We start from the raw sequence: 15,554 nt of genomic DNA, 5'->3' as shown, positions 1-15,554 counted from the left end.
GAAAGAAGGACTGCATTTCCAGAAGATTGGTAGAAAATTCAAGCAGGAAGCAACAGAAACCCTAAACAGCACAGAGACTAAGAAAGCCAATTGGGAAAAGAAAGCTACTCTGGCTCCCTGGTCTGGGGAACTCCACCTCACTGAGAAGAGGTAAGCAGAAAGTTCTGCAACCCCATTACTGCCACAGTCTGGCAGCCAGAAATACAAGACAATTCCATAGTCCTCACGGACTCTAAATCTCAGAAAGCTGACACTGCATGTCTCTGAAAAAGTAAACCACATTTCCTCTGCCTAACAAAGCCCCAGCCCAGAGCCACTAGAGTACAGCTGATACTAAACTCTATTCTCTCTAAGGGACCAGCAGGCATCAGAAGCCCCCAGAGCCACAGAAACTTGCACTGCAAAGAGCAGACCCTTCATCATCCTGAGGCCATGGGAATGCAGGGCACAGCCCTTGTGCATGATCTAGTGATGTTCCCCTCTTTACTAATTGGGGCTCAGCACCAGAAGCAACTAAAACAGAAACTCACAGTATCAGACCTGGGGAAGTCCCTTTCTGCAGCTCTTTGAACGGGGTACTGTATAGCCAGGGAATGAGTTCCAGTGTCACCCTTGTATACCATATTGCAAAAGCAGTATGCAGAGTTGTATAAGAAGTGCAGAAAAAAGGAAGAAAGGAAGAAAGGAAGAAAGGAAGGAAGGAAGGAAGGAAGGAAGGAAGGAAGGAAGGAAGGAAAGAAGGAAGGGGAGGGGACGAGAGGGGAGAGAAAGAGAGAGAGAAACAAATAAGAAAGAAAAAGAGAGAGAAATTAGAAAGAAAGAAAGAAAGAAAGAAAGAAAGAAAGAAAGAAAGAAAGAAAGAAAGAAAGAAAGAAGAAGGAAGGAAGGAAGGAAGGAAGGAAGGAAGGGGGAGGGGAGGGGAGGGAAAGAGAGAGAGAAACAAATAAGAAAGAAAAAGAGAGAGAGAGAAAGAAAGAAAGAAAGGAAGGAAGGAAGGAAGGAAGGAAGGAAGGAAGGAAGGAAGGAAGGAAGGAATAAATAACTCCAATTTTTCTCAATATTTCAAAACAATTGAAATGGAGGGCATACTCCCAAACTCCTTCTTTGAGACCAGCATCACCTTAATTCCTAAACCAGAAATTGTACAACATAGAAGGAGAACAATGTATAAATATACCTGATGAAAATACATGCATTAACAAACTAAAGAACAAAAATCATATGATCATCCCAATAGATTCAGAAAAAGGTTTGATGAAATACATCTTTTCATGATGAAAACCTTAGGCAAACTGGGTACAGAAGTTAACATTCTTCAACATAATCAAGGCAATTTACAACAAACCCACAGCAAGCATCTTACTGAATGGGGAAGTGTTGAAAACATTCTCACTAAGATCTAGAACCAGACAACAATGTCACTCTCATTATTGCTATTAAATATAGTTTTGGAAGTTTATGGCTATTAGGAAGAAAAAGAAATCAAAGGGATACAAATTGGAAAGGAGGAAGTCATGCAGTCCCTATTTGCAGATAACATGATGCTATACATAAGGGCACCACAAGACTCCACTAAGAGACTACTGGAACTCATTAAAGAGTTTGGTAAAGTGACAGGATATAAAATGAACACAGAAAAATCAATAGTCTTTGAATATCCAGAAAATGCCATGGCAGAGAAGGAATTTCTAAGATCAATCCTATTCACAATAGCTACAGTAAATATTAAATACCTTGGCATAAATATAAGCAAGGATGTCAAAGATCTCTACGATGAAAATTATAAAACATTATAAAAAGAAATAGAGGATGCAAAAACTAAAAATTAATTTAAAAATCTTTCATGTTCATGGATTGAAAGAATCAATATCATCAGAATGTCCATACTACCAAGCAATTTACATATTCAATGTGATGGCAATAAAACTACCAATGACAGGGGCCAGCACTGTGGTGCAGTAGGATAAGGCTCCACCTGTGGTGCCAGCATCCCATAATGGCATCCATTCATGTCCCAGCTGCTCATCTTTTGATTCAGCTCTCTGTATATGCCCTGGGAAAGTAGGAGATGATGGCCCAGATGCTTGGGACACTGCACCCAAGTGTGAGACCTGGAAAAAGCTCCTTGGTTCTGGCTTTGGATCTGCCAGGCTCCAGCCATTGTGGCCATTTGGGGAGTGCACCAACCAAATGGAAGACCTCTCTCTTTGTTGCTCCCTCTCTATACTCTGCTTCTCAAATAAATAAATAAATCTTTAAAAATATGAAAGATACTCTACTCAGATCTAAAAAAATGCTAAAAATTTGTATGAAAACATAGGAGACCCCGGATAGCAAAAGCAATCCTACACAACAAAAATGAATCGAGGCATCGCAATTACCAGATTTCAAGACATATTGTAGGCCAGTTATAATCAAAACTGCCTGGTACTGGCAAAAAATAGATTTGTGGACCAATGGAACAGAATAGAGCCTCCAGAAATCAATCCATATAGCTGCAACCACATATTCTTGAGAAAGGAACTAAAATCAATCCATGGAGCAAGGACAGTCTCTTCAACAAATGGTGCTGGGGAAATTGGATCTCCACATGCAAAAATATGAAACAAGATTCCTACCTTAAACCTTACACAAAAATCCACTCAAATTGGTTCAACAAACTAAATCTACAACCTGATACCATCAGATTACTAAAGAACCCTGGGGACACTCTGCAAGACAATAGCATAGGCATAGACTACTTGGGAAATATCCTGGAAGCACAGGCATTCCAAGTCAACATTGACAGATGGGATTATATCAAGCTGAGAAGCTTCTACACTGCAAAAGAAACATTCAGCAAAGTGAAGTGGAACTGACAGAGTAGCAGAAAATATTTGCAATCTGCGCAACTAATAAAGGATTAATATTCAGAATCTATAAAGAATGCAAGAAACTCAACAACAATAAACCATCCAGTAAATAATTGGACAAAGGACTTGAACATGTATTTTTCAAGAAGAAATACAAATGAAAACTATAGTGAGGTTTCATCTCACCCCAGTTAGAATAGCTCTCATACAGAAATCAACAAACAACTACTGGTAAGGTTATGAGATAAAAAGTACTCTAATACACTGTAAGTGGGAATGTAAACTGGTGCAGCCACTGTGGAAGACAGTATGGAGATATCTCAGAGATCTGAATATAGACCAATGATGTGATTCATCTGATTCCCACTCCTGGTATTTTACCCAAATGAAAATAAATCATCATATGACTGAGTGATCTATGTCCTCATGTTTATTACATCTCAATCCACAAGAGCTAATATATATATATATATATATATATATATATATAAATAAAATCAATGAAGATGTCCATCAATTGAAGGCTAGATAAAGAAATTATGGTATACATACACTATGGAATATTACACAATGATAAAAAATGAAATCCTTCTTTTGCAATAAAATTGATGCAAATGGAAAACATTATAGCTATTAAAATGAATCAGCCCCCAAAAGAAAAATATGACATGTTCTCTGGTCTATCATAACTAGTAGAGAACCTAAAAGGTAATCTGTAGGAATGAAATTGACATGTAGCAATTTGATTATTTTTAACAGAACTTTTCTCAACTGTTGAGGAAAAGTGTTTTTTTTCTTCTATTTGTGGAACACTTTACTTAGCGTAGGGTTAATATTATGAGTATAAAGTTAATTGAAAATAGGTCTTTGTAAAAACTAAGAATGGGAGTAAGAGAGGGATGAGGAAGATTGGTGTGAGCAAGGGCAGGAGGGAGGGTAGGATGGAAAGTGTCACTTTTTGAATATGTATAAGGGAAATACATGTAATTGGTAGACATTAAATACATTTTTAAAAATAAAAATATAAATACGCATCTCATTTGAAAATGCTTTTTAAAATCATGATATTGAATCAGTAAAATACATACATGCTGATGGAAAATTTCCCAACTCTACTTTTTACAAAAGTTGTATTGAAGGGCTAAAATTGCTTTGAAGTGTCTCTTTCAGAAGTAGTAATAAAATGTTTGAAAATATAATCTTCCTCTTTACTAAGACTACAAAAATAATCACAAGGAGGCACTTGTGAAACACATACTCCTTCTCTGGGAAAAATAACCATCTCCCTGATATCCCATGAAAATATGTCTTCTCTTTAGCTGAGGGAAGGGTTTGATCTCTCCTTTCCTATGAGTGCCACCAATGTTGAAATGAGGCTGTTACTCTAAATCAGAGTTGCAAGAATATAATAAGCAATCTTTGAAAAAGAATATTTCCTGCCATTTTCACCAAATTGAATGGAACTAGGGGTAAATATATGAAGTGAAATTAGCAAGACACAGAAAGATAAGACCACATGCTCTCATTCATACGTATAAATTTTTAAAAATAAATTAATCTCACAATATTGATGATTAGAGACTGGAAAGAATGTAACAACTTGTATGGAACTTGGGGTAATTATGTTAAGTGAAATTAGCAAGAAACAGAGGGCCGATGCCATGGCTCAGTTGTTTAATCCTCTGCGCTGGCATCCCATATGGGCTCTGGGTTCTAGTCCCGGTTGCTCCTCTTCCATTTCAGCTCTCTGCTGTGGCCCGGGAAGGCAGTGGAGGATGGCCCAAGTGCTTGGGACCCTGCACCCGCATGGGAGACCAGGAAGAAGCACCTGGCTCCTGGCTTTGGATCGGTGCTGCGCCAGCCATGGCAGCCATTTGGGAAGTGAATCAACAGAAGGAAGACCTTTCTCTTTCTCTCTCTCTCTCTCCCCCACTGTTTGTAACTCTACCTGTCAAATAAAAAAAATTAGCAAGAAACAGAAAGATATGGCCACATGTTCTCACTCTCACATAGAAATTTTTAAAAGTATGTTGATCTCACAGTATTGATGATTGGAAACTGGGAAGAATGTAGAAGGGTGTTGGATACTAGGTACCAAGACTACCGTATGGAAGCCATAATTTTTAGTATTCCACAGTGCAGTGGAGTGACTGTAGTTCACAATTATATATTACATAATGAGTTTGGAAGCATCATTTATAAGGAAATGGAAAGTTGATTGTATTAATCAGTATTTTGTTCACATTACACTGAGTACATATGTTTAAATATAGAAACACATTTCATAAAAATGCACCACTTTTAAATGTTAATAAAGAAATATTAATGGGGGAACAATGCAATTTACCATTCTTTTTTGAACAGAACAGTTAGTTTCAATCCATAATTATTAGAGTGATTTACACATCAAGAGTCATGATTTCTGTCACTATCTATCAAATTTCAGTTATTTGCTTGCTTACCCAGGCACTAAAATTGCATAACCCAAGCTGAGTAACTTCTAGGCACTTTATTTTTTTCTTTACTAATTGTACATAATTTATCTCTTATTAGAGTCAGCTATTTTTTCTTCAGATTAGAATTCCATTAAATATTTATTAATGATGAAAGAGCTAATTTGTTAGATTATGTATATTAATAGTCTGGTTTGGGGTGCTTTACCCACTTGAGGTAACTGAAAATATTTAGAAATTAATTGTGAGGGTCAACATTGTACCATAGCAGGTCAAGCCACTGCCTGCAACACCAGCATCCCGTATGAGTGCCAGTTCACATACCAGCCACTCAACTTCTAATCAAGCTTCCCGCTAATGCACCTGGGAAATCAGCATGGGCCCCTGTCAGCCACGTGGGAGACCTTGATGAAGCTCCTGGCTCTTGGCTTCAGCCTAATGCAGCCCCTATCTTTGTGGCTATTTGAGGAATGAATCAGCAAATGTCAGATTCCCTCTCTCTCTTTCTCTCTCTCTCTCTGGAACTCTGCTCTTCAAATAAAAAACCCCAATTCTTAAAAAAATTTAAAGTATGAATTACCAATGGATTCTTAATTTTTTACATGTACAGTAAAAAGATTTTTTAATTTACTTACTGACTGGAGTGTGTCTGAGTGTTACCTTCTGATCTTGATCTACAAAAACAATTGAAAATAATAATGTCTATAGTTAATACTAAGGAAGCTAATCAACATACTCAGTGAAAGTCAGGATATCTTATACACAATATTTTGTCTTATAAGGCATGTTACTGATAAATAAAATAACATCCAGAGGTCAGTGAACAAAGATACAAATGAATAAAATTTTCAGTAGCTCATATACTTCAGTCAAAGTATGTGAATTTCAAATACTGAAGTGAGGGGAGCATCAAGAAAGCAGAGGATTGCATCATTTCCTTATCAATTCTAAACACCAAATGTACATTTGATCCTGATGTCTAATTCTGACCTTTGTACTTCAACTCTAATTTTTTATTCATATTACAGGAATTATTACAATTTGTAAGTTAAAATCTATACTAACTTGTATATAATCTAATAGAGTGAGCTGGCAAAGTAAGTTTCCCTTTCATTCCTTGCACAGAGGAGTAACACAGTGCACTACTTCAAATAAAGGAAAGACTTCATCTAATACCAATAAAAATGATAAGACTAAGAGCTCAAATGGTAAATGGTACCTAAAGATGAGTGACTTGCAGAAATATCTGAAGCAGTGATATACATTTGGGACTAGGGAATTAACATTTCTGTCTCACAATGGGTTGGGATCCTTGGTATTTGCATGTGGAAAGACCAAGTGCTGTAAATAAACTCTTTAATTAACCTGGACCCAGGAAGAACCATATCACCCATGAAACAGGAATAATGAAAATTTCGACCAGTAGACTTCTAATGCAGCATGGGTATACTTAGATAAAGTTGCATCTCAGAGTAGTGTTATCTCAAGTCACTAAAAACCAAGATCTCAGAACCCAAGTTTATAACACCATGTATATATACTTTATATATTTTTATTTAGGAGAAGCAAAACTAAATATATTATAGATATATATGTCACAGTACATGCAGAATTTTCATGGGAAAACTCATAGGGAAGACAATAGAGTATACACTTACAAACTACTAAGTATTCATGTCAACACAAGAACAAAACTAATTTATTTTAAAACTACTTTAATGTAACAATATTTATAAGCACTATAGAGTTTTTCAGGAACAGAATCCATAATTTCTGAACAGGAACTTATAGAACAACTTGGGAGATAAAATAGGGATCTGAGTAAATCAAAATGTAAGATAGAGAGAATGAATTCATTAATCTTTTTTACATATGTTCTCTGGATTTTGTTAGATTCATAGAAGACCTTGATAACTCTATGACTAGTATATATTTTCTTATAATGTCTTCTGAGGTAGAATTTATTTTTTATGTATAAGTAGTTGATACACCTGAAATGCAATTTGATTTAGGTTATGTTGTGGCTTATCTTCAGATATTAGTATTTACTTATTTCTTTTTTTAAGATTTATTTATTTATTTGAAAGTCAGAGTTACACAGAGAGAGAAGGAGAGGCAGAGAGAGAGAAAGATCTTCCATCCGCTGGTTCACTCCCCAATTGGCTGCAATGGCCGCAAATGTGCCGATCTGAAGCCAGGAGCCAGGAGCATCTTCCAGGTCTCCCATGCGCATGCAGGGTCCCAAGGGCTTGGGCCATCTTCTACTGCTATCCCAGGCCACAGCAGACAGCTGGATTGGAAGTGGAGCAGCCAGGTCTCGAACCGGCACACATATGGGATGCCAGCACTTCAGACCAGGGCGTTAACCCACTATGCCACAGCGCCGGCCCCAGTATTTACTTAATTCAACATCATTACTGAATATTTATCTGCAACATTAATATGAGCTGTCTCCATTATCAAATATTACATTTATATGTAAAGATATATACAGGTATATATCTTTTTCTATTCTGTGGCACTGATATGTCTTTCTTTTCATGTATCAATAAAATATGCTTTCATTTTAAAAAATAATATATGAAAGTGAATGCTATAGATTCCTGCTATTGTGTACCCTGTGAGGCTGCAGATAATGGTTCAAGTACATCAGCTTTGCAAAAGAGTTTGGCCATTTCATTAGATGTTAAGCAGACATGTATCATATTATTCAGACATTCTACTCCAAGATTTGAAATAAAAGGGAGAAAACAATATTCACAAATAGACTTTGTTCCTGAAAGTTCATAGTGGCTCTGTTTGTAACAACTAAAATTTAGAAATAGCTTTCAACAGATGAATGGTTTAAAAATATATAGAATATTAATCGAACTGAATAATTCTAAGGAAGACAAAGCAATAAACCACTGGTCTACACAAGAACATGGATAGATCGTAAAATAAGTATAGTGAATGGAAGTCAGTTTGGAGATTGCTCAGAAACCTGAATATAACCCTACCATACAACCCAGCCATCCTACTCCTTGGAATTTACCCAAAGGAAATTAAATTGGCAAATAAAAGAGCCATCTGCACCTCAGTGTTTATTGCAGCTCAATTCACAATTGCTAAGACCTGGAATCAACCTAAATGCCCGTCAACAGAAGACTGGATAAAGATATTATGGGATATGTATCCATAAAATACTATATAGCAGTAAAAAAAAAAGAGAAATCCAGTCATTGAAAAAAAAATGGAGGAATCTGGAAAACATCATGCTGAGTGAAATAAGCCAGTCCCAAAGGGACAAATATCACATGTTCTCCCAGATCAGTGACAACTAACTGAGCACATAAAAGGAAACCTGTTGAAGTGAAATGGACACTATGAGAAACAATGACTTGATCAGCCTTTCTCCTGACTGTTGAGGGACAACTTACTATTTTATTACGTTTAGTATTTTTTTGTTCTAGTTAATACCATTGATTGAACTCTTTAATTAACACACAATTACTCTTAGTCATTTAACTTTAACTGAAAAGTGATCCCTGTTAAAATATAAGAGTGGTAATAAGAAAGGGAAGAGATGTACAGTTCGGCACATGCTCAATCGGACTTGCCCCAAATGGTAGAGTAGAAACGTGCCAGGGGATTCCAATTCAATCCTATAAAGGTGGCATGTACCTATGCCATCTTACTTGTTAAAGTGATCAGCTTAAGTTCATAATTGATCAAAAGGATAGGATTAAGTGTCAAAAGGATTACATAAATAAGAACAGTGTCTGCAAATAATAATTGATAGAATTAAAAAGGAGAGAATGATCCTACATGGGAAGCAGGATATGCAGCAGACTCATAGAATGGCTGATGTCCTAAACAGCACTCTGGCCTCAAAATCAGCCCTTAAGGCATTCGGATCTGGCTGAAAAGCCCATGAGAATATTTCAGGTATGGAAAGCCAAGACACTCTGGCAAAAAAAAAAAAATGACCTAAATTTAAGATCTCTGTGAGTGAGATCCCAGCAGGAAGAATGGGTCAGCAAAGAAGGCTGGGATAGGAGGAGAGAACTTCCACTTTGACTATGGCCTTGTCTAAGTAAGATCAGAGTTTGTGAACTCAAGAGGCTTCCATAGCCTTAGCAGCTCATGACAAGAGCCTCACGTGATTACTAATGTCATAAATAAGAGTGTCAATTGTTAAATCAACAATGGGAGTCACTGCGCACCTGGCTCCTCATGTAGGACCTCTGTCCTAAATGTGTTGTACAATGCGAGTTAATGGTAAAACTACTACTAAAACAGTACTCTATACTTTGTGTGTTTTTGTGGGTATAGTCTGTTGAAATATTTACTTAGTATATACTAAGTTGATCTTCTGTATATAAAGATAATTGAAAATGAATAGTGATAAAGAATGGGACGGAAGAGGGAGTGGGAGATGGGATAGTTGCGGGTAGGAGGGAGGTTATGGGGGAAAAGCCGCTATAATTCAAAAGTTGTACTTTGGAAATTTATATTTATTAAATAAAGTTTAAAAAATTAGTGAGTGAAATAAATCAGACAAAAATAAAAGAATAAATATTATGTCACATTTATATTAAATGGAATAGAAAATGGAATGTAAAACGTGATGATAGAAAGCAGATGACCAGTATCCTAGGGACGAGCCAGGATTTGGGGGAGAAGGACTGACAAGAGGGAGATTTTAAAAGGAAAAAAGGAAATTTTTTTAAAAATATATTTATTTATTAGAGAGAGAGATTTATTCACAGAGAGAAACAGACAGACAGAGACAGAGTTAAAGGTCTTCTATTCACTAGTTCACTCCCCAAATTACAGTAATGGCCAGAGCTAGGTTGGTCCAAAGCCAAGAGCCATGAACTTCTTCCATATCTCCCATGCAGGTGCAGGGGCCCAAGCAATTGGGCCATCTGCTACTGCTTTCTCAGGCCATTAGCAGAAAGCTTAATCAGAAAAATAGCAGTCAGGACACAAACAAAAAGCCCGGGGAGCTAAAGGCGAAAATCTGGAACCAGAGGCAGAGACGTGGGCCGCCAGGTTGGAATTCGCCAGGTTAGCCCGGGGAACTTGGACTGAATGCCAGTGGCGGAAACGTGAGCTGGGCTGTGTGACTCGCGGAAGCCGCCGCGCGCAGAGAGAGCGTGCGGGGCACAAGTGGGGAGAGCGCACGGGGTGCGGATAGATAGGGAACGTGGAGCTAGCGCGAAGGCCGTGGTGCGGGCGCGAAGGCCGTGGAGACCGCGGAGCGCGCGAAGCCGAGCCGCGCAGAGCCGGGAACCCGCCGCAGGGCGGGCGCCGGGAAGCCGCGGAGATAAGAGAAACAGAAGTTTAGAAGTAAAATGAGAGAAATAGGAATGCTGGTAGATAGAAGTAAAATAGGAGAAATAGGAATGCCCGGAGATAGAGAAATAGAGAAAAATAAGGCCTCCCCACAACACGGCAATGAGAGAGCTTGGATTCGGTCTCCCTGATTAGTAAGACGATGAGCACCTGTGGGCGGCTAGCAGTTTGTGCACCGCAGGTCACCGAAGACAGGCACGAATTAACATCAATAAGTCTCCCCACAATAGGGCAATGAGAAGGCTTGGATTTGGTTTGCCTGATAGGGCTTGTAAGCACCTGCAGGCAGTTCTAGCAGAGCAGAGCATGCGCTGCAGGGCACCGAACTCAGGCACGCATCGGCGCCTAAAAACCTCCTCACAACATGGCGAAGAGAGGACCCGGATTCGGTTTGCCTGATTGATAGGGCTTATAAGCACCTGTGGGCAACTCTAGCAAGCAGAGCAGAGTGTGTGCCGCGGGGCACTGAAGACAGGCACGTATCAACGCCAAAAATAAAAAGAAAGGGGGATCTGTGGGGAGCAACTCAGACTAGACTGTTACTGGAATTAAGACTTATTCTATGCATCTGCTCTCCCACAATATGGCTCTGAGAAGGGAGAAACAGCTTCTATACAGCTGCCTCCAGTTCAACCAATAAACTGTAGGACCTGCTCCTGATTGGAGGAGAGCAGCGTACTTGGCGTGTGGGTAGCAGAGTTGGGATTGGTGGAAGAGGACTATAAAGGAGGAGAGAGACAACATGCACCAGGAACATCTAAAGGGAACATCTATCTGAAGGAACACCTGTGCAGCCCCCGAGAGAGCCGGCCGGAGGTGTGCCGCTCCCCCGCGGAAGTGAGGAAAGTGGCAGGGGGAACCGCCCTTCCACGGAGGTGGAAGGGACGGTAGCCAACCCGGGAAGAACCAGCAGCAAACCCGGGGAGGGCCGAGCAGACAAAAGAACAACGCAGGGTCCTGTGTCGTTCCTCCATGAAGACGGGGAGCGACAATGATAGAAAGCAGATGACCAGTATCCTAGGGACGAGCCAGGATTGGGGGAGAAGGGCTGACGAGGGAGATTTTAAAAGGAAAAAAGGAAAATTTTTTAAAAATATATTTATTTATTAGAGAGATAGATTTATTCACAGAGAGAAACAGACAGACAGACAGACAGAGACAGAGTTAAGGGTCTTCTATTCACTAGTTCACTCCCCAAATTACAGTAATGGCCAGAGCTAGGTTGGTCCAAAGCCAAGAGCCATGAACTTCTTCCACATCTCCTATGCAGGTGCAGGGGCCCAAGCAATTGGGCCATCTGCTACTGCTTTCTCAGGCCATTAGCAGAAAGCTTAATCAGAAAAATAGCAGTCAGGACACAAACTGACACTCATATGAGATGCCGGTGTCACAGTCAGAGGCTTAGCCAACTACATCATAATGCCAGCCCCAAGGAAATTCTGGAATGTGACAGATGCCTCCATAATCTTGATTGCATTGGTTTCTAGGGTGTTATTTGTCTAATTATTAAAACATTGCAATTCATACACTGAAAATACAGATAATTGTCCATTATACAATAAAATTATATACTAAAATTATTCTACAATAATACTATACATTACAAAAAGCACACTATAGATATATACACCAGGGATGGCTCTCAGATGTATTATGTTAGAAGCAAGGTACATAATATATGATTCCATTTATTTTTAAACTTCTAAAATAGGAAAAACTGGTAGGCACGGAAAACAGATCTCCAGTTACAAGATATGGAACTGGGATTAGAGTAACTTTTTCTGGTGATAAAGTAATTATATTTTTTGTGCTAGTAGTATTCATATGTATTTGTTACACTTGTCAAATTTACACACTCAAAATGACAAATTTCACTATAATTAAATTGTACAAAAGTACTATTCTAGTCCCAAAAGGAAGGAATAAAAAGAAAGAAAATAAGAAGAATATCAGGAAAATGAAAATATTCACCACCACTATGACCATGGGGATCCTAATATATAGGAAATCCAAGAGTTAAAAAAATCACAGAACGAGTATCAAAAACTTAATTGAAGAGCTATGACTGAGGGTTTTCCTATTTTATTTCCTACTTTTGAGAAAAAATACAGTTTAAGCACACAGGTACAAATTAATTAATTTGACTATTATCCTATCAATAGCAAATATCAGAATTCAACAGTATTTCATTAAAAAAGTAATTATTGTCCAGCTAAAACTCTATCCTTTAAGAGTGACCATACCGCACTAGTTGTGGCACAGTCGATTAAACTTGTTTGCAACACCAGCATCCATGTAGGGCTGCCTGCGATCCAGTCATACTTCTACTTCCCATTCTGGTTCCTGCTAATGCTCCTGGTGAGCAGCAGGTGATGGTTCAATAACTTGGGCCCCTGCCCTCCATGTGGGGTTCCTAGCTCCTGCCTGAGACCTGACCCAGCTCTGACAGCTACAATCATTGGGGGAGTAAATCAACAAACAGATGATTCTTTCTCCCTCTCTCTCTCTTCCTCTCCCCCCAACAAATGTGTGTGCCTCCCTCTCTATATATAAAAAAGAACTGATATGTAATAAAGTCAATTTCAGGCATATGAATCAGATAACTAAAAACAAACCATCATAGTAATACCTGATAAAATATGTACTTCCTCCAAGAAGAAAACTGAACATTCAAGAAGAAAATTAAGTGATTATATGCAAAATTTGTATAAACCAGAAGAAACTGGTAAATTCATAAGATACTGATAAATTCATAAGATACTACATACTAAAACTGAATCATCAGGAAATAAAAATATGAACAAATCAATAAAAATTAGATTAAGCTTTCAACCAAATATCTCCGAAGATTTGGAAGTTCTATTTCTAGTTTTTTTAAAGGAATAATCCAAATGTTTTTCATAGTTGGAGGAAAAAAAACCTCTATAATAACACAGTAGTAACTACTAGCGACTGAGAGGGGTGCAGAAGGTGGTGGGAGGTGGGACAGTGGAACAAAATCAGAATTCCTTAGAAGGAATGAATTCCTAATGTTATGCCACTAAATGAGGTGACTGTAGTTCACAATAATCTAATATATTTTAATCAGAAAATAGAAGAAAGGAGCTACAATGCCCCAATAATAAAGAATTGTTAAAGAGGGGAAATGTTTACTACTCCAATTTTATCAGTATATATATATATATATATATGTGTATATATATGCATACATATTGTAACATGCATCAGTGTACATTACGTGCATATATATTGTAACATGTATCAGTAACAGTTATTGAAACGTTGCAATGTATCCCAAAAATGTTCCATTATTGCTAATAAAAACACTTTTTAATTTTTACAACAAAGAAAAGTACAGAACAACATATTATAACAAGTTTTAAAGAATTAAAACCAATAGTTCTCAAATATTCCCATAGGTTGGTGGGTGAGGGACACTTCTTAACTCATTTTATAAGGCGAGAATCACCCTTAAGCCAAAACTAGATGAAGATCCCACCAGAAAGTCACTGCCTAACATATCTGATGAAAATAGATGGAAAAATCATCAACAAAATTTGAATAAATGAAATTCAACAAAACATTAAAGGGACCATACATGATGAACAAGTAGGATTTATTCCTAGAATTCAGATAGTTCATAGTGTACAAATTAATCAATGTGATACATCACCTTAGCAGAGTGGAGGATAGAATTTATGATTGGGGTGGGCATTTGGTGCAGCAGGTAAGCTGACTACAGGGACATGAATGTGCCATGTTGGAATCCATGGGTTCCATGCGTGGCTCTGATCTCCATTCTACAATACACGAATGTGCACCCTGGGAGGTATCAGGTGATAGCTCATGTAGTTAAGGCCCTGACACCCGCAGGGGGAGACTAATACTGACTTCCCATATCCTGACTCTGGTCTAGCCCAGCTCTAATTTTATGAGCATGTGGAAAGTGACCATCTGGCTGGAGATCAATCTCCCTTTCTCTCCCCATCCCTTTCTACCTACTTTTTGAATACAGTAAGTAAATGAATATAATTTTTGAAATCATGTGATCATCCAAATAGATGAAGGAAAAGTATTTGAGAAAAGTCAACATGCTTTCATGATGAAATTTTCAATATTAGGTATAGAAGGAATGTACCTTATATGATAAAGGTGATATGTGACATGCACACAGCTACATCACAAAAAAGTAAAATGCTTTCAGTTTCTCCACTAAGATAAAGACAAGGAGGCCCATTATCCTCAATTCAACATAGTACTAGAAGTTCTAGCTAAAGGCAAGAAAAAATAACTCAAGGAATATAAATTACAAAAAAAAGTGAAATTATCTTTTGATAGATAATATCTTATATATAAAATAACTTTCAAAACTCCACAAACTATAAAACCAAAAAAAACCCAAATGCATTAGTTTCAGTATACAAAATGAATGTAAAAAATCACTTGCATTTACATCTATTAACAGAAAATTATCTGATAAAGACTTTTAAGAAAGCAATGTTATTTACAATTACCTCAGTAAGAATAAAATACCTAGGAATAAGTTTAACCAAGGAGGTGAAAAATCTACACACTGAGAACTCTGAAAAGAAATAAGGACAGTAAGGCACAAATAAGATATCCCACAGTCACTGGAATCCCTATCAAAATCTCAGTAATAGTTTTCATAGATATAGAAAAAGCAACACTAAAAACACTGAATCACTAATAGAATCTTGAGAAATAAGAACAAACAAGGAAGAATCACAATTTTGGTTTCAAGTTATTTTTCAAAATACATGCAACTGGGGCTGGCTCTGTGGCATAATAGGTAAGTCTTCTCTTGCAGCAGTGGCATCCCATATGGGTGCCAGTTCATGTTCTGGCTGCTCTTTTTTTCAATCCAGCTCCCTGACAATGGCCTAGGAAG

The 15,554-nt window shown here is 37.8% G+C and overlaps 1 protein-coding gene across 5 annotated transcripts in view; it reads right to left on the bottom strand.

Moving 5' to 3' along the window:
• Positions 1-15,554, bottom strand: part of LOC138843046 (disintegrin and metalloproteinase domain-containing protein 32-like) — a 498,529-nt gene that overhangs the window by 13,978 nt on the left and 468,997 nt on the right. For all 5 annotated transcript variants that reach the window (XM_070068574.1, XM_070068573.1, XM_070068575.1 and 2 more), the window contains one exon: positions 5,941-5,979. In XM_070068574.1, coding sequence (XP_069924675.1) covers positions 5,941-5,979 — 39 coding nt within the window. The remainder of the gene's footprint in view (positions 1-5,940; positions 5,980-15,554) is intronic.

Source organism: Oryctolagus cuniculus, chromosome 2 (assembly GCF_964237555.1).
Source record: "Oryctolagus cuniculus chromosome 2, mOryCun1.1, whole genome shotgun sequence".
Taxonomy (NCBI): Eukaryota; Metazoa; Chordata; class Mammalia; order Lagomorpha; family Leporidae; genus Oryctolagus; species Oryctolagus cuniculus.
Note: the sequence above shows the minus strand (reverse complement) of the source record. Positions and strands in the feature narration are given on the sequence as shown.